A 26,456-nucleotide genomic window follows, 5' to 3' on the forward strand; every position below is an offset into this window, starting at 1 on the left:
TCCTGCATTATTTTTAATTTTATTCTTGGTTTTTTGCCCATCCATACAAAGTTATTAACCCCCTTTTGCCATTCCTGTAATTTGATATCATTCTTAAGCACCGGTATCATTTGAAATAAAAATAGAAACCTGGGCAAAACATTCATTTTTATAGCCGCTATTCTTCCCAACAAGGATAGTTGTAACTTCTTCCAACTCTCCATTTCTTTCCATACCTTCTGCCACAATACCTCATAATTATTTTTATATAATTTGACGTTTGAAGCTGTAATATATATTCCTAAATATTTAAGGTGGTAACCAAAATCTTGAAGCGCACCCGAAAAACCACAGGAAGCCAGTGCAGACTGCGGAGCAATGATGTTACATGGGATGTTACGTTAACCTAAAATATTAAAATTGCAAGGCCAATACAGAATATATGAATGAAAACAAAAGAGGAAAAAATGGAGTGGGGAATTCTAAACATTACTCACAGGATAAAAGCTATAAAATTAGATGAAAAATAAAAGAAAAAAGAAAAAGAAAAAAAGAAAACAGCAACACAAATGTGGCTCTTTAATGATGACTGTTGCAGACATTAGACATTGCCTTTTTCATCCTTAGCTTAAAGCAATAACACCCATCTGTGCCAATTCTATTTTGATAAATTTGTGGACTTTAATTCTTAAAGACCAAAGTTTAAAATCAGGTATTGAAAGCAAAGCAAAAGGTACCATTACAAAACCAGTACAAATGCATGAGATTCCTGCCCACTAAACACCATTAGCACACACCTCTGAGTTGAGTTTGGCTCCTGTGGTTACTATGTCTATGTAGTTATCTTAGAGATGATGCAGAACTGGTTGACCACTGTCTTCTCTGAGATTGTCTATTGGCTTCCAGTCTACTCTGTAGTTGAGGGTCTCCTGCTAGCTCACCCATATGAGAATAATGCTTCATCGGTTTGGTACAGGGAACCCAAATCCACAAAAACTTGTGCTTAGTAAACATAATGTTTATGGTGTGTCAAATTTGTTCATTTGTTTTGCCTCAAACAATGCAAATTCTCTGCAAATTTTTAATGGAACCCTGGGAAGCAGAACACAGGTAGAATATAGTGTTCATATCTTTAAAGAATAAATATAATTATTTTATCAGACTAATTAATAAACATGTTTCATTCACATAATAGTTAAACAATATCTCGTAATCTCAAAATTAATCATTTGTGTTTATTTATTTTTTGTTTTACTGATTTTATTGTCATTTGTTTGATTTTGTGAGCTAATAGAGTTATTGTGAGTTGGGTAGCACACCTCCTCCTCCTCAATTGACAATATCACTTCTTCTTTTCCTCTTTTTCTTCTCCAAGGATGACAAGCAACAGGTACAAACAGTTAATTGCTACTACTGCCAGCCATAAGTGAATTTATCTTCTAGTGTTCTTGAATGATGCCTTCAGCCACAATACCTCATAATTATTTTTATATAATTTGACGTTTGAAGCTGTAATATATATTCCTAAATATTTAAGGTGGTAACCAAAATCTTGAAGCGCACCCGAAAAACCACAGGAAGCCAGTGCAGACTGCGGAGCAGTGATGTTACGTGGGATGTTACGTTAACCTAAAATATTAAAATTGCAAGGCCAATACAGAATATATGAATGAAAACAAAAGAGGAAAAAATGGAGTGGGGAATTCTAAATATTACTCACAGGATAAAAGCTATAAAATTAGATGAAAAATAAAAGAAAAAAGAAAAAGAAAAAAAGAAAACAGCAACACAAATGTGGCTCTTTAATGATGACTGTTGCAGACATTAGACATTGCCTTTTTCATCCTTAGCTTAAAGCAATAACACCCATCTGTGCCAATTCTATTTTGATAAATTTGTGGACTTTAATTCTTAAAGACCAAAGTTTAAAATCAGGTATTGAAAGCAAAGCAAAAGGTACCATTACAAAACCAGTATAAATGCATGAGATTCCTGCCCACTAAACACCATTAGCACACACCTCTGAGTTGAGTTTGGCTCCTGTGGTTACTATGTCTATGTAGTTATCTTAGAGATGATGCAGAACTGGTTGACCACTGTCTTCTCTGAGATTGTCTATTGGCTTCCAGTCTACTCTGTAGTTGAGGGTCTCCTGCTAGCTCACCCATATGAGAATAATGCTTCATCAGTTTGGTACAGGGAACCCAAATCCACAAAAACTTGTGCTTAGTAAACATAATGTTTATGGTGTGTCAAATGTGTTCATTTGTTTTGCCTCAAACAATGCAAATTCTCTGCAAATTTTTAATGGAACCCTGGGAAGCAGAACACAGGTAGAATATAGTGTTCATATCTTTAAAGAATAAATATAATTATTTTATCAGACTAATTAATAAACATGTTTCATTCACATAATAGTTAAACAATATCTTGTAATCTCAAAATTAATCATTTGTGTTTATTTATTTTTTGTTTTACTGATTTTATTGTCATTTGTTTGATTTTGTGAGCTAATAGAGTTATTGTGAGTTGGGTAGCACACCTCCTCCTCCTCAATTGACAATATCACTTCTTCTTTTCCTCTTTTTCTTCTCCAAGGATGACAAGCAACAGGTACAAACAGTTAATTGCTACTACTGCCAGCCATAAGTGAATTTATCTTCTAGTGTTCTTGAATGATGCCTTCAGCCAAACCTCCTGCCCTGAGTACCTGAATTTTTGATTTCTTGATGGATTCTAAATATAGAATGTGTGCTTTTTTAACATACAAAAATTGATACAGAATAATTTGATATCAGCCCCAAATGTGGCAGTAATAGGACAAGGCTCAAACCACAGGAGTTAATGTTCCAAGTCCTCTTTTGTAAGACCTACTGCAAGGCAGTTGCAACCAATAATTATCAAAAGAGATCCCAAAGGTGCTTTTTCAAGAGGCAACTGGACTTCCTGGTTTTTCTTTGAAGGTATTTCGCTTTTCATCTGAAGAAGCTTCTTGGGTGAGAAACAAAACAAACCTCTTCGAAGAAAAGCCAAAAAGTTCAGTTACCTCTTGAAGAAGCACTTTTGGGATGGTTGATTGAGAATCTTCATAGACATTTATTTATCAAAAGAGATGTTCACTATGCTTATGTGGCAGGGTGAACACTGTGAAAGTTGTTTAAAGCAGGGGTCTCCAACCTTGGCAACTTTAAGCCTGGTGGACTTCAACTCCCAGTATCCCCCAGCCAGCTTTGCTGGCTGGGGGATTCTGGGAGTTGAAGTCCACCAGGCTTAAAGTTGCCAAGGTTGGAGACCCCTGCTTTAAAGGACTTTCGTTCAATGCTGAAATATAGTTTCCAAGCTATGCTTTTTGTTGCTTTGTTAATTTAAAAAAAGACTTCTACTTCTTGCCGAGGTTTTTCAAAGAAAAATCGTGTCCTAATACTTGTAATAGTTTAACTGCAAAGATTTAACTAGAGCAGAATTTCATGTCCATTGTTCTGATATGTCACGTGCATAATGTAAGAGACCTGAAGCAGTTGTTTAAAATGTGTCTACAAAAAGCTGGAATGAACTGCAGGTAAAGGGGTGAAGAGGCTCCTGAAACAGAGAAAACTGTTCAAGGCTGTTTCTTTGGATGTACGTCCTTCTACTGTTTCCATGGGAATGTATATAATGCTTGATCACTGAGCAATTTTGTGGGTCTATGTTTATCTGCTGTTGCACAAGTCATTTAAAATGTAAAGCCACAAACTCTCCATGACCACTCTGTTAACTGGCTCTCTCACTACTTGAGTTCTTTCATCTTCTCATTTGTTTCCGTAAGATTCACCAACCAGAGCCCCAAAAACCAATTCATATAACAAAGAATTAAAGCGAAAGTTTCAAAACAAGGAAGCGTAACTTGTTTTCAGCGAAAAATACCAGCAGTAGATTGTAGTACTTGATTTGAACCATTTTTTAAAAACAACTAAAACCCACGTTAAAAATTGATAAGTTTTAACAGGTTGCTTCAATATGTAGTTGAAACAGATCAACAGAAGATCTGGGAGATATAAAATCGCACTGATTCAGTTGGCCTGCTTTAAGTGTGGCTAAGGCTGAATTCAATGTTATGTTTTAAATGTTTATTCTAGTTTATTCTGCATCACTTTCTTGGGCGGGGGTGGGTGGGTGGGTATCTCGGAGGAGAAATGTTGGAAGTAAAAAGCTACAAAACCCATTAGCCACTGTTGTTTCATATGTGTTTTGCTTCTTAAAGAAAGCTTAGAAGTATGTCTGGCTGATGGTTATCTTAGTATGACATAGTGCTTATATATTTCTCATAGTTAAGTCTCTCATAATTATGTTCTCTTTATCTTCAGTTTCAGATTTCATCCCATGAGTCATTTTAATGTAAGATTATTCATATTTTTTCCCAGCGAGAGAAAAGAAAGAGTATGTGTGTATGAGAGGATACCAAGCTGTAAAGCATTTCCCTCCATTCTGACTGGATATGAAAAAAACACATCTGGGAACAACAGTTTGAGGAAGCCTGCTATTATACATTCTTTAATTTTCTAATTTTCGGCCCAAGACTGTTGCTTGAAAAAACAATTCATCCTCAGTGAATCATAACATTGTAAAATGTGGCTATTTCATTACTCCAGCAGTCTCCAAAACTATTGGATGATCTTTCCTGCAATTTGCAAGTTTTATAGCATTTGTATTTGTTTATCTGTACTTATTTTACTTTGGTTTCTACACCTGAAAACTGAGCAGCCTAAAGAAATACAGTTAAAACAGTACAATAATCCCCAACAAAACTCCAACCAATCAATAACCTGTTCCCAAGACATCACATTATTTCATCTTCATCTCCAGGGTGATCAACCTTCCACCTTATCCTCTAAGGCCCACTGAAAGCCCTCTCTTCAGAGCTCTTTGGGAGCTTAGTAGAGAAGGGCCAGTCCTTCCAAAACAGGGTAAGAATATTTCAAAGATGGGACTGATCACTAAGAAGGGTCACCCTCTGGGCCATTGATGAAAATATCCCTTTGTTAGAATCAGGGGTGCTATTCAGCAGGGTCTGACAGGTTCTGGAGGTTTCTACCGGTAGTGGAAATTTTGATTAGTACAGGGAACCAGCAAAAACCGTCTCTGGCTGGCCCCAGAGTGGGGTGGGAATGGAGATTTTGCAATATCCTTCCCCCAGGAGTGGGGTAGGAATGGGGATTTTGCAGTATCCTTCCCCTGCCACATCCACCAAACCACATCACACCCACCTACAGAACCGGTAGTAAAAAAAATTGAATTCCACCACTGCTTAGAATCCCTTTCTGCCCAAACTCCTTCAAAAGATATGTTTATGACTGTATGACTATACAGTCTGTATAGTCTGTACAGTCTGTATAGTCTGTACAGACTGTATGACTACACTTATGACTGTATGACTATAACTTGTTGCTGGCAATCCTTATGATTTATATTGATATATTGACCATCAATTGTGTTGTAAATGTTGTACCTTGATGAACGTATCTTTTCTTTTATGTACCCTGAGAGCATATGCACCAAGATAAATTCCTTGTGTGTCCAATCACACTTGGCCAATAAAAATTCTATTCTATTCTATTCTATTAAGATGAAGACATCCTATAAAAGTCATGCTAAATACAGATCATGGGAGTTATACTCTAATAGCTGGGCATATACCATACATTTAACTAATAATATTTAATCTTATTTTTGTCCTGAGCCATCCCTAAATGAGTTTCTACACTGCACATTCTTCCATGTGTTCCAACATATTTATCTGTGAGACTGCAGTAACATATGTGTAGGGAAAGGAGATGCTTCCCCATGTGTTCTCTGTCATTGCATAGATAAATTTTACACACAAATGTTTCTGGATCAGAGGTTCCTGGTGTCCCACTTGATTGATGTATGTCGTGTTGTGATAAATAGTTACTTCCATCCATCTGAAGAAAAAACTGTGCAAACTCGGGGTTTCACTTGAAAAACTTTAGAAAGAGATGCCAGACTTTTATTCCTGGTTATGGAAATAGTTCTTTCCTTGCATATCAATAAACATTGGCTATGTGATGAGAATATAAATCTCACCCTTTTTGTTTGTTTTGAACTTTGGGAATATAGAAGATGTCATTTTATTCTTTAACGCTCCAGAACGTCCCTCAATGCAGGGCTTGGTCTCATCTGCTTCTGGTGTAGCTTCTGTTGTGCCACATCAATTTTGGTACATTTCTTAAACCAACAGAACTTGCCTGCTGCTAATGTAGATCGTATGCTGTGTATTAGAATCTCACTTTGTAAAGTTTGCCAGTGACTGATATTTTCCTCTAATCTATTACCTTAAATGGAAACTTTAAAATAACACACGGAATCTATGTCAGAGATGGAAGAAACCATAGTTGACAATACAGCACATCAAATAAATATTTGTTTATTTTTTTCCTCCACTTCGGAGGCATTGTGAATGATGTCAGTATAGCTCATTGGCATTCTGTCTCAGTTTTGTATTTCAGTGTTTACAATGTAATGATACATTGCAGGAAAATATTGAATCTTACTGATAATGAAATGTGATGACAGCATCTAAATAGCACCTCCAAGTCTAAAGGGTATCCAAGTGGGAGTAATTATTAACAATATGCAATTTCAACTGTTTTGTGTTATGAAATGCTAACCCAAGAATGAAGGGCTTGAAAAATGATCCTTTGGAGCAACCCATTTTATAAATCACCCATCAATTTCAAATAATTACTTAAACAACTAAAACAGAACAAACAAAAATCCAACTTAAACCGCCCTGTATAAAAAGAAAGATGAAGGAATTCCATCCCCCACACAGTCCTTTAAACTCAGTAAAATGAATACAATCTCAGTTGCATATGTGAAATATTATGAAAAGGGAAAGAGGTTGATGCAACTGCCCATCAACCAGCTTCCCCATCATGATTAGTTGATATTTACTTTGTCTTTCATAGCTTTCTAACACATTTTTGACCCTTTGCTCATGCTTGACTGAACACATGATGGAGACAGTGCAGACATACTTATACCTACCTACCCTTTGCCAATGTCTTTGATTTTTTGTGTAGAACAAGGTCTGAGGGAAGTTTTACTTTTGTGTAAAAGTGTACATTGTGTATACTTTTCTCCACACTATATTGGGGCAAGGAATGGGATGAGCAGGTAGTGCAGGTAGTGTGGTAGTGATGGGTCCAGCATCTGCAGTCTGGTTCTCTATACAATGTTAACAGTCTCCCCCAAGCATTTAGGTGAACACTTGGCTTTGGGGGGATTTTGTAGATATCTATAAAATTTATCTTAAGATCTGTTATTATATGTAACTAGGTCTCTCAGTACCTATACATTGAAGCCAGAGTATTGCTTGCACCCAATGTCACATATGATATGATAGGTAGATAGGTAGATATGTTGAACTGTAACTGGATCATTCCAGGTTCAAACTTCCACCCAGCCACAAACCTCAATTTATGAATCTAAATCATTTTTAAAAACATTTTTCTAAAAGAACTGTGCCATTTCACAGACTATTTTGGGCTAAGGTACAAACTTGCTATGCCTTTTAAGCATTTTAAATGAACTACAGTACCATTAATATATATTTTTTGTTCCTATTAAGGAAAAGAAGGGATACTTACCACAAGGATCACAAAAGTAACGAGAGGGGGTGGTGGGGCAAAATTGGACCTCCCTCTCTGAGATTAAACTTTCTTTGTTTGCAAAGGAGGTATCTCAAACATTCTGCTGGTCTGGAGCCAGGATGTTCTCTGGAGGGACACCAGTAGAATTACAGCTTGAGAAATTGTTTACTAAATCAGTCCACTTAAATGAAGCTCAACAGAAAAGTAATTGCCATTATTGCAACTGTCATTAGGCACAAATGGCCTCCGATAAGGAACATGAGATAAGAAAATGTGTATGTAAGTGGTTCATTAGAACCAAATAGTCATGGATAAATAAATTTAAAATATTACCTAGCAGAAAGTACAAATTATACTGTAAAGAGAGCCAGAAACATTCCTTCTGATTCAAGCAGGAAATGTATATTCAAGCGTAGCCAGCTGCAGCGTGTCAGCTGAATCACAATTATTGTGACAATTTGGCATAATAGCATAGCTCCCCAGTGCGTAAGAATTTCATTCCTAATTTATCAGAGTCCTTTTTTTAATTAAATAAAAATTTTAAATAACCAAATTTACAAATAAAAATAGAGTTTGTGATGAGGATGGAGAAAGCTAGAAGATCAGAGAAAATAGGTTGGTTTTCATGAGCAAAATGCCTTCATTCATTAGATGTTACAAATTAAAACTGGCTTTGCAATAAAATATGTTCAGATGGGGATGTTCTGTTGCTCTGCGGCCTTATGAGAGCAAGGACAGTTTCATCCAGGCACATAACACTTCATTTACCAGGCCAAAAATTTCTGGCAAAAGCAGAACTGCCTGAAAGAAGATAGAACTATAGTGCTCTGTGAAAAATGATAAAGGAGGAGAAAGTAGAGAGAGCAGAAATTCTTTAATTTAATGCATCAGGAAGTGTTTTAAATACAACTGATCTCAATCCCATGAAACACATGGAAATATTTCATTATATTAACTGGCTTATATAGCCAGAGAACATGTACTAATAAAGCTTAAAGTATTTTGATACAGTCGTGTAAGGTAAAGGTTTCCCTCGCACATATGAGCTAGTCATTCCTGACTCTAGGGGGCGGTGCTCATCTTTGTTTCAAAGCCGAAGAGCCAGCGCTATCCAAAGACGTCTACGTAGTCATGTGGCCGACATGACTAAACGTCAAAGACACACAGAACGCTGTTACTTTCCCACCAAAGCTGGTCCCTATTTTTCTATTTGCATTTTTTACGTGCTTTCGAACTGCTAGGTTGGCAGAAGCTGGGACAAGTGCCGGGAGCTCACCCCGTTATGCAGCACTAAGGATTCGAACCGCTGAACTGCTGACCTTTTGGTTGACAAGCTCAGCCACTGAGCCACTGCGTGTATCAAATGCAGATAAATTTATTCTGCATTGTATTATCAGTCAAAAACTTTCTTTTATAACGTTGCTTTTTTTTTTGTTTATTAAAATAAAGCAGATCCTTTAAGGATACCAGAATCTTGGAAAGCCTTTTCAAAAACAGAAGTTATGCCCTCAAACAGCAATAGTTTCAGTGCCTTGTTAGGTGTTCTCAGAAGATGTTTGGACCAGCTGTGGGTTGCCCCTGGTTTGGTCTGGTTTGATAGAACCGGTAGTAAAACTGATAGGAGGCTCCGCCCACCCGCCGTGACGTTATCATGGGTGATCTGCTCCTGTTGCGAACTGGTAGTAAAGGTAAGTAGAACCCATCCCTGGTTTGGACTATAAAAAAGAACCAAAGGCCATATGTGACTTCTGAATTTACTATCTTTTATTAGATCAAATGAGGGCTTGGTCTCAGGCAGAAGACATTGAGAGAGAAAGAAAGCGAGAGCCTTGTGTCATGCAACCTGCTTCTAATCTAGCATCAGGTTGGATGGATATATGCCAACATCGTTGTTGACCAGCTGTTTTTTCAAATGGAATGGAAAGAATGTTCTTTGCCTCAGCCAATGACAAATGCCTAGCATTGAATCATTGAATCCTTTCGGGTCCATCCCTTGGGTCCCTAAAGAGGTGAAAGAGTTTTACTCTATTTATTTAAATAATGTAGTAGTACTGACTGGATTAAATTTGCATTTGACATAGTTTGTTCAACAAGTGCTGCATGATGGACATTCCTCTTCTATTATAACAAAAATTTAATTTGATTTTTCTGAATCAGAAAAAAGAGTGCTTGAAGGGTACGATAGGAAAAAAAAATCTAAAAAAAAAAGATGGCAGGTGCAATGTGGCACTGAAAGCTTTGCCTGTGTTTTTTGTTGTTACGGTGGTTGGCGTGCATGATTGCACATGCGACATACATAGAAAACAGGCAGAACTGCAATCACACCATTATGATGATGATGATGGTGGTGATGATGATGATGTTATCCACTCAGTTGAGTCCGACGCTTGGAAATTCTATGGGCCAGGTCTCTTCACCTCTTCTGACTTTGCCTTATTTCTTTGACTTTTTCTATGCTCTGGCTGGTGTCAGCTTTGATGTGTCCAGCCACCATGTTCTTTGGTAACCTGATTTCTTTTTACTGCTAACTCTTCCAAACATAATTGCTTTCTCCAGTGAATTCTCCCACATGACATAGCCAAAGTAAGTGAGATTCAGTTTTGTAATTTTTCCTTCTACTGACATGTCTGGTGTTATGCGCTCCAATACTTGTTACTCACCTTTGCTATCCAAGGAATACGCAGGAGCCTTCTCCAGCACCACAGCTCAAACGAGTACACCATTGTACTTGACTATCTTGACTCTTTGGAGTGACTACATCCTGTGGACACCTCGACCGGAGGGGAAAACTGCAGGCACCTAAGTAACATTTTTTTTAAATTTAAGGAATGTCTTGTATTTATGCAATGCATCTGGGAGAACAGAGACATTTGCTTTGTTAATTTTTATGCAGGAAACATTGCTCACTTCAACTGGCAATTAATGGTAACATTTCTATCTCCTGTTGTCATGAGATTTTTATTATGCTAATCAATAAAGAGCAGAAAATTAGTCATTTGGGTATAGTTGAAGCGAATGTATATTTCATGAGGCAGCTATGGATGTTGCAAATACTTTGATGCCACTGGCAGTAATGGGTAAATGGAAGTGGCCCAGATCTTTATGAATGAAGCTTAAATACATACACAGTTGGAGATTTAGGGGCTAACTGATGCCTGCAGAACTGAGGTATGTGATTCATACGTTTGACTTTTAGCTTAGCCAATAGCTTTCTTAACATGACATAATTTTATATAATTAGGTGAAGTGCTCAGAGAACAAGAAATCTGAAAGGTAAATTGTCCAGTTCCTTGGACCAAGGATAAGTAAAGTCGAGCTATAATCTATCAGAGTAAATTGTTCACAGTGCAAACATTGAGCTTATCAGATTAATTTCTCCTTGAGCATAGTTGAGAATGCAGTTTCTTTCTGAATGAAAAAGTCCAGAAGTAAGTATAACTACTTTCTCTACAACCCAGTTATGATGGGTTGTAGTGGTTAGAATGTATTGCAGGTTATTTCTGCCGACTGCCAGCAGTTTGATTATGATTGACTCAAGGCCTTCCCTCCTTCTGAGGTTGGTAAAATGAGGAGCCAGATTGTTGGGAGCAATATGCTGACTCTATAAACCGCTTAGAGAGGGCTATAAAGCATTATGAAGTGGTACATAAGTCTAAGTGCTATTGCTATACTACAGAGTCACACACTAGATGCGTCAGTGTGTTTTGAACCTTCAAGGTCTGGATTCATTTCCTCACAATTCCTTTGGCCAGATAATGTTTGAAGGATGAACTTTAGGGTAAGTAAACAAAGGAAAGGAAACCAATTCTTGAAGCCCTTTGCTCTCTCCAGACTTTCATCTGGTCTACAAAGTGCCCTACTTTTATATATCTAAATAAAGAAAAGTAAATCTTTGCAAAGCTATTGCCTGGTGGTCTACTGGGATGCCTCCAAGTGTCAGCTATGGCACCTAGTGATGATTGTGGAGGATGTGGAGAAGCTTTGCTGGAATCCTTATGACCAGATGGATTGACTTCATAGGCCACAATAGCTTTTGGTCCACAAGGTTCCCAACTATGCTTTAGGTTTTGTTACACTGATAGTGTTTATTACTTAATTAATTAATTCTAAGGGTTTTCTTCACTTTCAATGTGGTTAGGAAGCCAGTATCACCTAGACTCAGAAACTGTGTAGAGGTCATATTACCATTCCCAGATTTGGAGGGTGGGAAAGCCCAAGGATTCTTCCTACTGGACTTGCCAATAATTGATGTTGCTGGATTGGTTGATAATGGCATTTGCAGAGTGTACTTTCCTCTTTGGAAAGCCTCTCCTCTTATCATCAGCTTTCTATCTAAGTACCACTTTTAGTTATCAACACTCTTCCCCCCCCCATCTTTTCTCCCATTTTTGCATCAATGGGAATGTTCAGGTCTCAGCTATACTTATTTCAACACATAAATGTGGGAGTTGTTTTCACTTAAGAAAAGTATTGGGCATCTCTTGCCTGCAGAAAATAAAGTTTACCTCTGTGACTACCTTTCTAGTTATTGGAGATTTCTATGGTAGCATTCACTTCTAATTTAGGTTTTTTTCACATTAATATGAAATCCAAATTGTAACTGGGATACAAAGCAAGATTTAATATTTCCAGAACTAAAGTTGTTTAAGGAAAGGCTGAATGAATCAAACAGAAGCTTTTTTCCCATTTTCCAGAATAGAGGAAAAGAGAGGACAACATCTGTCCTTACAAGTTTTCTATAAAGTTAAAATAAGGTTCTTTTTCTTTGTCCTGCATTTCAATAGAAGACAGAATAGATACAAGATCAAGCAAGATGTCACCAAACAACTTATGAAAATATTGTACTCTGGCTGATGTACATGTGTCAGTTCTTGTGCAGTGGCCACCATGTAGTCACGTAGAGTTGAAATAAGTTATTAATGTAAGATCTGTTTATCATATTTCAGAAAGTCAGCTAGAATTTTGGTTTAAGTAATATCAATAATACAACATAATAAAATAGGCTTGTAATGAAATGAACAATGACAATATGATTACATGCATTATATTCTTATAAATTGTACTGAATCATGATGAACCACACAACTTAATTATATATTTATACATATTACATAAACAAGAGAATAACATTTCAAATATGAGACAATTTAAATCAGTGATTCATTCGGAGTTGATGTCATAGGACCTTTCACAAAAAAGCTGGCTATGAGGGAGCTTGCCAACTCAAAAAATAGCTGTTTTTTCTATGAATGGGTAGCATAAAATGCCTATTTCACAAAGTGATCATACTGAAAGTAATGTAAGCTCTTGTTCCTTTTTTGCCTGCTGAAACGTTTTCTCCTCCAGTCAGTTTCACACAGCAATTATTTATGTCTCCTTATTTCAGCTATCTCCTGCTTTCCTCACCCCTGCCAAATGGGTTAGCGTTATCGATCGATGGTTGGCAGGTACCTCTGAAAATTTATATACCCATGCCATAATCACAACAATATCACACCAATTGATTACATTCACTAAAACTAGTAGTGGACAAAAAAGAACTGAAAAGTAACTTGTGAGGAATCTTCATGAGTTACATTTAGTGGGATCTAGCGGTAAGTCCAAACATCAAACCGTACAATTGGCTGCTGTAAAGCACAACATATATAAATATTATATATTATAAAGAGGTGACTGAGGATACTCAGAAAAACATGCACAGATTCAGACAATACATAGACTTGGGGCACTTACGCTTAAGGAAAAATCAGGCAAAATATATTCATGCTGTGAAAAGGCATTCAGAATAATAATGAACAAATAGGCTGAAGAAGCAAAACAGTTTAGCCTATTGGAGCTGCCAACATCCAAATGACAACTAGGTGGCAACAGAGAGTGTTTGTGTTCTCTTTGCTACCATCTTGTGACTGCCTGGATTCTTGCAGACCATGTTATGGGAACCCTACGAACAAGCTGTAGAAGATTTGTATATATTTCTAAAACATGAAATACACGTGCTACCCCTGCAGATCATCAAGATCCCCTCTTTCACCATGGCTTGGTGAAATCACTTACCTTTGTTAATTCTATCCAGGGCCAACTTCACTTCCTTGCATTTTTCTTTATTGTATTCCTGGAAAGGTGGATTGCACTGATGCCACGTTTTACAGCATGCCAGCCTTCCAAATATTTTCATTTATTAAAGCAAATGAACAAAAACAGAAGGAATGGGAACCAAAAGACACACAGGGATTGTGGTAGCAGGATTTACAGCACCACAGCGAAGACCGCCAACATAATATCATTCTCCGGAATTCTATCAGCATTTAAATGTTATAAATAATAACATGTTCATCTCAATATACACTCTTACAGTGGGGGGGACCATGTGTTAAGGGACCTTTGTGACATTTAGTGGCTGGGCAATCCAGGCAAGCAAAAAGAAAACAAGATGCTGAGCCAATGATTCAACCCCAGTTTAGAGTTGTGGGAATGCAAGGGCAAGGAACAAGAGCCAGCTTGTTCAATAGACATTCTGTAAAGGATCAAATAGTTACATCTTTCAGAAAGTTTAAATAATAATATTTGGACATGAAAACATGGCTCAAAATAGGGCACTTAAATTTCAAGTATAGTTGAGAAAAAGAAGTAGAACTCAGAGCTAAATCTCTATTTGTTGAGATGATGTCATCATTGAAGAATAGAGCCAGAGTGTCAGCGTTCCAGAAAACCCCTCCTGCAGAAAAGTTCTCTTGATACTCCTGATAGAACCTTTCAGGTAGATGCTTCCTTGGTACAACTACTCTAGTGTCTGCTTTTGGGCACAGTCAGAGAGTCAGGTTAATAAACAATATATGTAATCCCACCATAACATTTGCTGAACCTTTTTCTCTCAGTAATGAGTCCAGCTAGTGATGCTAACCTTTATAAAAGGGAAAAAAAAATAACCTGCAGAAAAAACAACTACTACCAACCTGCCTTCCATTGAGGACCTGTATACTGCACGAGTCAAAAAGAGGACTGTGAAAATATTTACAGACCCCTCAATCCTTGACATAAACTGTTTCAATTCCTACCCTCAAAATGATGCTATAGAGCACTGCACACCAGAACAACTAGACACAAGAACAGTTTCTTCCCGAATGCCATCACTCTGCTAAACAAATAATTCCCTCAACACTGTCAAACTATTGACTCAATCTGTACTACCATTAATCTTCTCATCGTTCCCAACACCCATCTCCTCCCACTTATGACTGTATGACTGTAACTTTGTTGCTTGTATCCTTAATGATTTATATGAATACTGATTGTTTCCTGATTGCTTATTTGTACCCTATGACTATCATTGTGTTGTACCTTATGATTCTTGATGAACGTATCTTTTCTTTTACGTACACTGAGAGCATATGCACTAAGACAAATTCCTTGTTTGTCCAATCACACTTGGCCAATAAAAAATTCTATTCTATTCTATTCTATTCTATTCTATTCTATTCTATTCTATTCTATTCTATTCTATTCTATTCTATTCTATTCTATTCTAGGATTTGGTGGATTGCCCTGACTTTATTTACCTTTTCACTGAGCATCCCCTTTCTATCAGTAGAAAAACAGCCACAGATTGCTCTGTCTAATGTGGGGTGAGGCTGGGGGAGGAGGCAGATTTTGACAGATGGCTAGACTCGGGAGTTCATGCATAACACCATATTTATTTTAAGCATTTAGCAGATAAAAGGGTAACTTAATAATCAGTGACTTTTATGATATTGCTGAGTAAAGATCAATAACAACAAGAACAAAGCACTGACACTAAGCATCAGGAATTTGTCCAAAAGAAGAACGTATTAGACCCACAATTCAAAAATATGTATACATGGTAAAAAGACATGTTTTGAGTTGAATCAAGCAAACTTTAGTTTTTGGAAGAAACCTAGAGTTTCATCACAGAGTTAGATCAGATACATTCCTGATCTGTGCTAAAACGATCAATACTTTTTCTTGATTTATTTTTGAATTACACTGGTACCTTCTCCTCCATATCAGCAATCACATAAGACACAACAGTCCAAAGAGCAGCACAGAGATTCATTTTGACTGGATCCTGAACCGTCATTGTGTCGCCTTGGGAATGATGAAACCAGAAGTATTTAGTGATATCGTTACTCAAACTGGCACCTGTGGAGAACAGCACAAAGGTATTTCCTTGTTATGTCAATGATATAAATTTAGACAGAATTTTTTAGATTCTTACACTGAAGGGGTAAATCTGTAAGCTGGTGGTCTGAAAGACATAGAAATATAGAAGGAGGCAACCTAGAAAAGAAAGGATGGAACCAGCGCTATCCTCTCAGCTTCTATTGTTGCTTTTTTTCTGAGGTTAGGAAATCCTGTGATCCTAGCCAAATCGGAGCTAGGTTGGCAACAGATTAGGATTAAAAGCATTCCATACCTCCCAGACTTTTTACATCCCTCCTGGTCCATTGGGAAATTTAGACCAGCTGTTTTGTTGTCTAAACCATGTTTTCTTTAGAATAGTATTAGAATTTTTTTTTATTGGCCAAGTGTGACTGGACACACAAGGAATTTGTCTTGCTCTATGCTCTCAGTGTACATAAAAGAAAAGATACGTTCATCAAGGTACAACATTTACAACACAAATGATGGTCAATATATCAATATAAATCATAAGGATTGCCAGCAACAATTTTAAATTTTTAAATTTTTAAATTTTAAGCATTAAGTTGGGAATTCTGGGAGATGAAGTCTACACCTCTTAAAATTGCTGAGATTGAGAAACACCAGTCTAAAATAATCTTCCCACTACTTGGAGTGGGAGGAAATCTTAAGAAGCAGAAATTCCACAGGATGATGGGCAGGTTGTAAATCTGTGGTTATGATTATTCTACTTTCCATAAGGTGTGTGAAATGTTTTTAAATCGCTCTGTTTTTGTCACTGTGTAATGACACAAATTAAATAATTTGTATCAGTCTTGCAAAACGAAACGCAAATGCAAATGCTGGCTAATTATTTTTAAAATATTGATAATTTTATGTATCATTTTATTATTCCCCATAGACTTATTTTAGGGAATACAGTTCTCAGGGGTATGAGACCTTGAGACATGTTCTGAAGTTAAATCTCTTTTGCCATCTGTGCTTGGAAACACTGAGCAAATTACAAAATCTCTCCTCCTCCTTCTCCTCCTCCCCCTGATATTTTAACACCCTGCCCCCAAAAAATCCCAAACTCAACCTCAAACAAATACATTATGCAACAAATCCCACTAAAGGAGGAAAAATTGAGAGAAACTGGAATTGGCACATTCACAAAAATGACAAAATTGAAGGAAATAAAACGGACAGATTCATTCAATCCTAGATGTTTGACCCCTAGCCAAAGTGCTTAATCTTTCCCTTACCCTGATGCTAAATGTTGCTACCCTGAAATAAATGAAAATATGCCTTTGGCTTTGATTCACTTAATAACATCCTGGTTAAATTGAAACCATTATTCACTGCAATCCAAGAAATTCTTGGCATGTGTCATGAATGATATTGTGGTCTGGACCAAAATCGCATTAGCTTCCAAGAGTTTACTGGGAGCTTAATGATTCCATTGCTCAGAGCATCTGCAAAACTGGGAAATATGACACAAATCAGCTCCCAAAAGATGTTGCAATGGAGAACACTGACAGGAAGCCTGAGATGGTGCCTAAAATATCTATTTAAGTAGAAGAAGAGTTTCAACCAGATGCCACATGAGCAGTATCATGCTTCTGTGTAAGGATAATGGGATGGGTTCAAGCCAATGCACAGTAATAATTACATTTATTGGTTATTTGGCATCTAAATGTTGCATTGCTTTTCTCTTTTAAGTGTTTTAGTATTTTGAAATATGGGATGAATTCATGCCTATTGCACATCATCCTAAGAGACAAATAGAGAATGGGTGGTCTCAAACCCGCATTTCAAATACATTCAAAGGAAAACAGAAGATGAAAAGAGAAATGAAAGCAAATATTAAAACAGCCAGATGGATTGATGGATGGAACCACAAAGCTCCTCATGAGAGATAGAGAAGGTGCATCTTCCTAGGGGACCCCGGCCAATAGGAGATGCAAGATGAGAAAGTAGTTCTTTTCAGTTCTCTGGGTACCTGACATTTAGAGCTGAGTATTCTTCATTTTAATTACAGTCAAGGTATACTTTAAGCTATTTCCTCCTGAATAAGAGAAGGAAAGGCAGACAGTGATAGAGGATATATTTAGCAGGTTCTGAAGTGCAAAAACTTGTTTGCTTTTCTTCACATTATCTCTTACTTGTGTCTTAAGATGGTTCCTCATTAAAGGCCCCCAATTCAAATGCATGCATTTAAGGAAAGGGGGAAGAGAGGAAAGGCACATATTTTATTCATTGGTGTGCAATCTTCATCAACATAGAAACATCCAGATGTGTTGGTGCTAAAGCTCCCAGAATTCCCAGGTAGTATTTTCAGCCTCCCAGGGTTAAATCTAATATATCACAAACATTGGGTTTGATTCTTTTTACATAAGCCTAATAAATAGAAACATTGTAATAAAACAATCCATGATTTTTATGGAGAAAAACTATATTGTCATGTAAAAAATCAATGTAGTTGCTAAGAGTTGACACCATGGCACATAATCAATAAATGGCACATAATCAATAAAAGGAAGGGAGGAAGGATCATAAAATGTGGGAAATGTCATTTGATAAATCTGAATTTGCATTATCTACTGCTTTCACAAATTAGGGCTAGCAAGTTGTCTTGAATGTTTAAAGAGCATGGAAATCTGGTGAGAGATTTGAGTGTATTGATGTTGAATAGTAAGTAGATGACTAAGCAGCTTCATTTTTAATTGATTGGGTGTTTGAAAAGCCAAGCCATGTGCCACCCTAACAATGAGTATTTGTGCTTCAAAGTGCTTGGCAGGCTTTACAAAGCCAAGAGATAGCTTAAAATGTAATAAGTAAATAAAAACTATTATGCAGGAGGTCTATCCATTCAGAATCACCAGAAGTGTGAGATAGGAGGCAAATAAATTTGATCAAGCAATCTTATCATTTCTCCCTGGTAGTACCCAAATTCTAGCCTTCTGATGGCTTCAAAACAGTACATAGAGAGCTAATTCAAGCTACCCAGCAATCTGAGATTCGTCTGGAATAAAATATTTTATAAATGTATTTGTTTCTTTAGTTAAAGCATCACTATTGAACAAATCCAAAATTCTCTTGTCTCCATTGACAAAAGCAAAGTTTTCTTTGGCACAATTAGGAATTCAGAATCTCTCTTTTGCTCCACACTCCATTTTCGCCACTCTAATAAACTGCTTAATAATGGAAAGGAGGCTGATCTATGGTTGGTACCTAGAAAGATAGATACCAAAAACCTTCATGAATTACTGACTTTCTGGTATTCAAGATAGTTTTTGCACAAGAGTTGTGGTAGCAGTGGTTAGAATGCAGTATTGAAGGCTTACTGACTGCTCATTCCAGGAGTTCGATCCTAACTGGCTCAAGGTTGACTCAGTCTTCCATCCTTTTGAGGTCAGTAAAATGAGAACCCAAATTGTTGGGGTGGGGGCAATATGCTACCTCTGTAAATCTCTGTAAACCTACAGTATGTAAACAACTAAAAAGTTATATCAGATAAGATGGCAATTGCAAATAAGAATGTGTACTCAGACAATTTCTTTTCTTACCTAAACTAGCTAAATGGTATCTCCAGTATGCTGACATATAAAGGATATATTAAGTATTGAATGAAATGGATTTTCTCTACCTGACAAAAAAATCCAGATTTCTAATTTATGAATAATAGCCCTGTTATCTGGAGAAGAAACAAGAATGAACAGATGAATCTATTTCTAGATTATATCATTTCTATATGTATTACGGGTAATTCTTAGGCTGCTTGCATTCCTACACAAATCTGTAAGATTCCAGGTTTTTATGAATCCTGCAAGAAAATTCACATTTTATTTCCTATATAGTTTCTCATAAAGTATTTGTTTAGAAATATATTTTCTTATTTTTAATTATTTGTTATTGCAGCTACTTAGTCCCATAAACTCTGCACTATTTACAAATATGTAAAACCTACAACTCCATAGGACACAAACAACCAAATAATAACCAATCCAATCAAACCACTGTGAGTTGAAACCACTTAAAGCACAGGTGTCAAACTTGATCCACACGTGACGTATCGTGACTTATCACGATGTTTTTTGCCTTTGTGGATCCAGGGTGGGTGTAACCTATACATGACGCATCCAGCCTGTGGGCCGCCAGTTTGACAGGTCTGACCCTAACCCTAACCCTAACTGATTGCCTTCTGTGACCATGAGGATGCATTCCACTGTGATTTATATTCAGCATTTCCCATATATTTACAAACACCTTGCTCTGCATTTCTCAGGTTTGGTACTAGATGGTAGTTGGTTTTTGTCATAACTTACATTCCTGTCTTAGGAAACTTCAGCTCCCAATATATCTTACACAGCCCTAGCTACTGGATCAAGGTGAAAGAGGTGAATCGGTATAGGAAATAAAGAAAGTCTAATGCCTAGTACAAATGATATTATCAGCCTATAATTACATAACTCCCCACCAGTTAGAATGCCAACTGCATGCCACTCAATCTACTCTGCTGTCTTTGATCAATTGATGTTTCATTTCTTTTGCACATACTGATATACTTTAACACACTATGTCCTATTGGCCATTCACTGTGGGGATGATTGGTTCCTATTATTTATAATTTATGTTGAACACTTTGATGTTTAGTCAAAGTGCCAAAACTTTGGTCAGAATTCCAGAAATTTGATATTTCTCTGCCTCCCAGTCTTGTTCTTCCTGATTCACTTCTTGATGCTACTTCTAAATTTTCTTTTAAATAACTTAGTCCTTTGAAGCTGCCATATTCATTGCTTAGCGGTATATTTGCAGAATGTTGAGAACTTTTGTCCACTCTTTTCCTTTTACAACCCAGATGCAGTCCCTAAAATTTCCTAACATCTTGAAAGTTTCCTTCTGTTATAACTCTATTTAGCTAAAGTATATTGATTCCTGCAGAATTCAGGGAGACGTCTATGTAGACTTTTTTTGGTCAACAATATTGAAGTACAGTTGCCTTGAGATGCTCAATTTACCAATCTACACTAAAACTCCAGAAATTCTTGGTGGTATCTCAGTTAAGTATTAGTCAGGTCAGAGCGTATTTAACTTTGCAAAATTAACCAGGGTCAATAAGACATACAAGTTTTACTTAACTAATAAAACAGAAGATTTTTTAAAATAATAATAATAATAATAATAATAATAATAATAATAATAATAATAATAATGGAATTTTATATGATATCCTTTTCAAGAAGAAATAACTCACTGCATTTATGTTGTTGAAGATTCAGCGAAGTTATTGCTTTATTTAAATATATTGTTGCATTTCATTAAGACACAATTATGGAAGCAAAATTAATTTGAGATTTAATATTTTCAGATGTTTATATTCTATTTTTATCAGATGGGAGTTGACTTCTGGACAAAAAAATGGGCTTACAGTCGAAAGACTTTCTGTTTGGCATGGAAAGGCAAACAAATGGGTCAACTACTCAGTAGTTTGCAGAATTGATTAATGTAGATGAGCTATTGATGAATGGAATGAATCACGTTTCAGTTTATTAACATATGTATCTCTTTAAATATGTTTGCTACTTTTCAGCTTTTTTCTTTTATAATGTTATTGTGCCACATAGTGCCCTAGATTTAACTCTCAGTATGAAAGACAGAAAAAATTTGGATAGTTGATGTGGCAATCCCTGGAGAGAGCAGAAGAGGAGAAGAAGAACAGGAGAAATCACAAAATACAAAGATTTGCAAATACAAATGGAACAACTGTGGCAAAAGAAAGACAAATAGTGCCAACAATAGTAGGTGCCTTGGGTGCAATCCCAAAATTGTACACCACTTGAACACCCTCAACATTGAGAATAGAATAGAATAGAATAGAATAGAATAGAATAGAATAGAATAGAATAGAATAGAATAGAATAGAATTTTTATTGGCCAAGTGTGATTGGACACACAAGGAATTTGTCTTGGTGCATATGCTCTCAGTGTACATAAAAGAAAAGATACATTCATCAAGATACAACATTTACAACACAAATGATGGTCATAAGGTACAATTTAACACTTTATTTATTTATTTATTTATTTGATTTTTATACCGCCCTTCTCCCGAAGGACTCAGGGCGGTGTACAGGCAAGATAAAACAATACAATATACAGATTAAAATACCATTTAAAAAACTTATTTAAATTAGCCTAAAATTAAAAAATTCCCATACTAAAAACCCCGTTTAAAAATTGATAAAAAATAAAATTCAATTTAAGACAGCCCCGCGCAAATAAAAAGATGCGTCTTCAGTTCACGGAATGTCCAAGGTCAGGTATTTGGCGAAACCCGGGAAGTTCTGCTCCAGAGTGTGAGCCCCACAGAGAAGGACCTTCTGGGGCCGCCAGCCGACATTGCTTGGCGGACGGCACCCTGAGAAGTCCTCTCTGTGAGAGCATACGGGTCGGTGGGAGACATGTGGTAACAGCAGGCGGTCCCGTAGTACCCAGGCCCTAAGCCATGGAGCGCTTAAAGGTCGTGAACCAGCACCTTAAAGCGCACTCGAAAGGCCACAGGCAGCCAGGGCAGTCTGCGCAGGAGCGGAGTTATATGGGAGCTACGCGGAGCTCCCTCTATCACCCCCGCAGCTGCATTCTGCTCTAACTGCAGCCTCCGACTGCACTTCAAGGGGAGCCCCATGTAGAGAGCATTACAATAATCCAGGCGAGAGGTAACGAGCGATGAGTGACCGTGCACAAGGCATCCCGATCAAGGAAGGGCACAACTGCCAACCAGGCGAACCTGGTGGAAGGCCCCCTGGAGACGGCCGTCAGATGATCTTCAAACGACAGCCGCTCATCCAGGAGGACACCTAAGTTACGCACCCTATCCTTTGGGGCCAATAACTGCCTCAACAGTCAGCCGCGGCTGCAGCTGACTGAATCGGTGCCGCATCCACAGCCACTCCGCCTTGGAGGGATTAAGCTTGAGCCTGTTTCTCCCCATCCAGACCCGCACGGCTTCCACGCACGGGACAGCACTTCAACAGCTTCATTGGGGTGGCCTGGGGTGGAGAAGTACAGCTGGGTGTCATCAGCGTACAGCTGGTATCTCACCCCAAAGCCACTGATGATCTCACCCAACGGCTTCATAGATGTTGAACAGAAGGGCGAGAATCGACCCCGCGGCACCCCACAAGTGAGGTCCCTCGCGGCCCACCTCTGCCCCCTGTCAACACTGCTCTGCATCGGTCAGAGAGATAGGAGGAGAACCACCATATACGGTGCCTCCCACTCCCAATCCCCCAACCGGGCGCAGCAGGATACCATGGTCGATGGTATCAAAAGCCGCTGAGAGGTCTAATAGGACCAGGGCAGAGGAATAACCCTGTCCCTGGCCCTCCAGAGATCATCCACCAATGCGACCAAAGCTGTCTCCGTGCTGTACCCGGTCGGAAGCCGGACTGGAACGGGTCTAGATAGACGGCTTCATCCAGGTATTGGGGTAGCTGTCGCGCCACAGCACTCTCTACAACCTTCGCAACAAAGCGAAGGTTGGAGACTGACGATAATTTCCCAAAATAGCTGGGTCCAGGAGGGCTTCTTGAGGAGGGTCTCACCACCGCCTCTTTCAAGGCGGCAGGAAAACCCTTCCAACAAAGAAGCGTTGATAATCTCCTGAGCCAGCCTCGTGTCACCTCCTGAGTGGCCAGTACCAGCCAGGAAGGACACGGGTCCAGTAAACATGTAGTGGTGAAGCCTCCCAACAGCCTGTCCACGCCTCGGAGCCACAGGGTCAAACTCATCCCAAATGGACTCAACAAGACGTGTCTCCTCTCCTCGCCTGGATCATCCCAATTTCGGTCCAGACCATCCCGAGCTGAGCGATTTTATCGTATAGATAACCACTAAACTCCTCAGCACGCCCCTGCACGGGTCATCCCGCACCTCCTGATGAAGGAGGGAGCGGGTCACCTGAAACAGGCGGCCGGGCGGTTATCTGCCGACGCAATGAGGGTGGAGGCATATGAGCGCCGCTTCCTCATTGTTACCACTAGGTAGGTCCTAGAATAGGACCTAACTAGTGTCCGATCAGCTTCGGAACGGCTGGACCTCCAGGTGCTCTCTCAGACGCCTTCTCCGGCGTTTCATCTCCCTCAGCCTCGGAGAACCAAGGGGCCAAACGAGAACTGCGCTGGGTCAGAGGTCGCAAAGGCACGACACGGTCCAAGGCCCCAGCCGAGGCCCGCCTCCCAGGCCGCAACTAGTTCCTCAGTCGTGCCGTGGGCCAGATCCTCAGGAATGGCCCAAGCTCCGCCAGGAACCTCTCGGTCCATCAGGCGCCTGGGACGGAACCACCGATAGGTTCCGTCTCCCTCGGCGGTGGATGGCGGTTCAGAAGTCTAGTCAAAGGAGGAAATGATCGGACCATGACATCGGTTCGGTTACTAAGTCATCTAATTCCAAATCATTTAACCACTGTCCAGAGATATAAATCAGGTCCAGTATGCCTCCCCCCATGTGCGTGGGGCCATCATTTACCCGAATCAGGTCCAAGGCCGTCATGGAAGCCTGGAACTCCCGAGCTGCAGTCGATAACAAGCCAGCCGATGGCAAGTTGAAATCCCCCATGACTATAAGTCTGGGGGTCTCAACCGCCACGGAGGCAAGCACCTCCAACAGCTCGGGCAGGGCTGTGGTCACGCAGCAAGGAGCCAGGTACGCGATCAACAAGCCCAACTGATTCCTATAGCCCCACCTCACATAGAGGGATTCACAACCGGCAATCTGAGGAACAGTGGCCTCCCTCGGCTCTAGATCTTCCTTAATGACAACCGCCACCCCCCCACCCCTACCTTGGGCCCTCGGCTGATGAAATGCTCGAAAACCTGGAGGGCACAGCTCAACGAGGGGAACCCCCCCCTCCGGACCCAACCAGGTCTCCGTAATGCCCATAAGGTCCGCGGACTCCCCCTGAATAAGATCACAAATCAGGGGGGCTTTATTAGCCACGGACCAGGCATTACATAACATCAACCGAAGATCCAAGCTCTGAGGATCATGGCCGCCTGAGGAATGGGTAGGGACTGAGGGGCCGGAGCACGTGATCGCCGTCAAACATCGAGCACGTGCTCCCAACACTTGATACGGCCCCCCCCCTCCGCCATATCTGCCTCTCCCACTTACCGTACAGATTGAACAACCCTTTAGTCCTGGAACAGAACCCTCCCCCCCAGTTGTAATGATACAACACTTAATGATAATCACAGGGTACAAATAAGCAATCAGGAACAATCAATATCAATATAAATCATAAGGATTGCCAGCAACAATTTTAAATTTTTAAATTTTTAAATTTTAAGCATTAAGTTGGGAATTCTGGGAGATGAAGTCTACAACTCTTAAAATTGCTGAGATTGAGAAACACCAGTCTAAAATAATCTTCCCACTACTTGGAGTGGGAGGAAATCTTAAGAAGCAGAAATTCCACAGGATGATGGGCAGGTTGTAAATCTGTGGTTATGATTATTCTACTTTCCATAAGGTGTGTGAAATGTTTTTAAATCGCTCTGTTTTTGTCACTGTGTAATGACACAAATTAAATAATTTGTATCAGTCTTGCAAAACGAAACGCAAATGCAAATGCTGGCTAATTATTTTTAAAATATTGATAATTTTATGTATCATTTTATTATTCCCCATAGACTTATTTTAGGGAATACAGTTCTCAGGGGTATGAGACCTTGAGACATGTTCTGAAGTTAAATCTCTTTTGCCATCTGTGCTTGGAAACACTGAGCAAATTACAAAATCTCTCCTCCTCCTTCTCCTCCTCCCCCCCGATATTTTAACACCCTGCCCCCCAAAAATCCCAAACTCAACCTCAAACAAATACATTATGCAACAAATCCCACTAAAGGAGGAAAAATTGAGAGAAACTGGAATTGGCACATTCACAAAAATGACAAAATTGAAGGAAATAAAACGGACAGATTCATTCAATCCTAGATGTTTGACCCCTAGCCAAAGTGCTTAATCTTTCCCTTTACCCTGATGCTAAATGTTGCTACCCTGAAATAAATGAAAATATGCCTTTGGCTTTGATTCACTTAATAACATCCTGGTTAAATTGAAACCATTATTCACTGCAATCCAAGAAATTCTTGGCATGTGTCATGAATGATATTGTGGTCTGGACCAAAATCGCATTAGCTTCCAAGAGTTTACTGGGAGCTTAATGATTCCATTGCTCAGAGCATCTGCAAAACTGGGAAATATGACACAAATCAGCTCCCAAAAGATGTTGCAATGGAGAACACTGACAGGAAGCCTGAGATGGTGCCTAAAATATCTATTTAAGTAGAAGAAGAGTTTCAACCAGATGCCACATGAGCAGTATCATGCTTCTGTGTAAGGATAATGGGATGGGTTCAAGCCAATGCACAGTAATAATTACATTTATTGGTTATTTGGCATCTAAATGTTGCATTGCTTTTCTCTTTTAAGTGTTTTAGTATTTTGAAATATGGGATGAATTCATGCCTATTGCACATCATCCTAAGAGACAAATAGAGAATGGGTGGTCTCAAAACCCGCATTTCAAATACATTCAAAGGAAAACAGAAGATGAAAAGAGAAATGAAAGCAAATATTAAAACAGCCAGATGGATTGATGGATGGAACCACAAAGCTCCTCATGAGAGA

At 38.8% G+C, this 26,456-nt stretch overlaps 1 protein-coding gene across 2 annotated transcripts in view; it reads right to left on the bottom strand.

Annotated features, from left to right (window-relative positions):
* Positions 1-1,584: 1,584 nt before the first annotated feature.
* The window catches only part of CPQ (carboxypeptidase Q), a 215,428-nt gene continuing 190,556 nt past the window's right edge, over positions 1,585-26,456 (bottom strand). The window contains exon 8 of one of the 2 annotated variants that reach the window (XM_058179166.1): positions 1,585-1,608. In XM_058179166.1, coding sequence (XP_058035149.1) covers positions 1,604-1,608 — 5 coding nt within the window. In that variant the 3' untranslated portion in view covers positions 1,585-1,603. Of the gene's footprint in view, positions 1,609-12,408; positions 15,786-26,456 lie in introns of those variants that run through there. The other variant, XM_058179164.1, reaches the window with a different exon arrangement.

This window comes from Ahaetulla prasina, chromosome 3, assembly GCF_028640845.1.
Source record: "Ahaetulla prasina isolate Xishuangbanna chromosome 3, ASM2864084v1, whole genome shotgun sequence".
In the NCBI taxonomy this organism is placed as follows: Eukaryota; Metazoa; Chordata; class Lepidosauria; order Squamata; family Colubridae; genus Ahaetulla; species Ahaetulla prasina.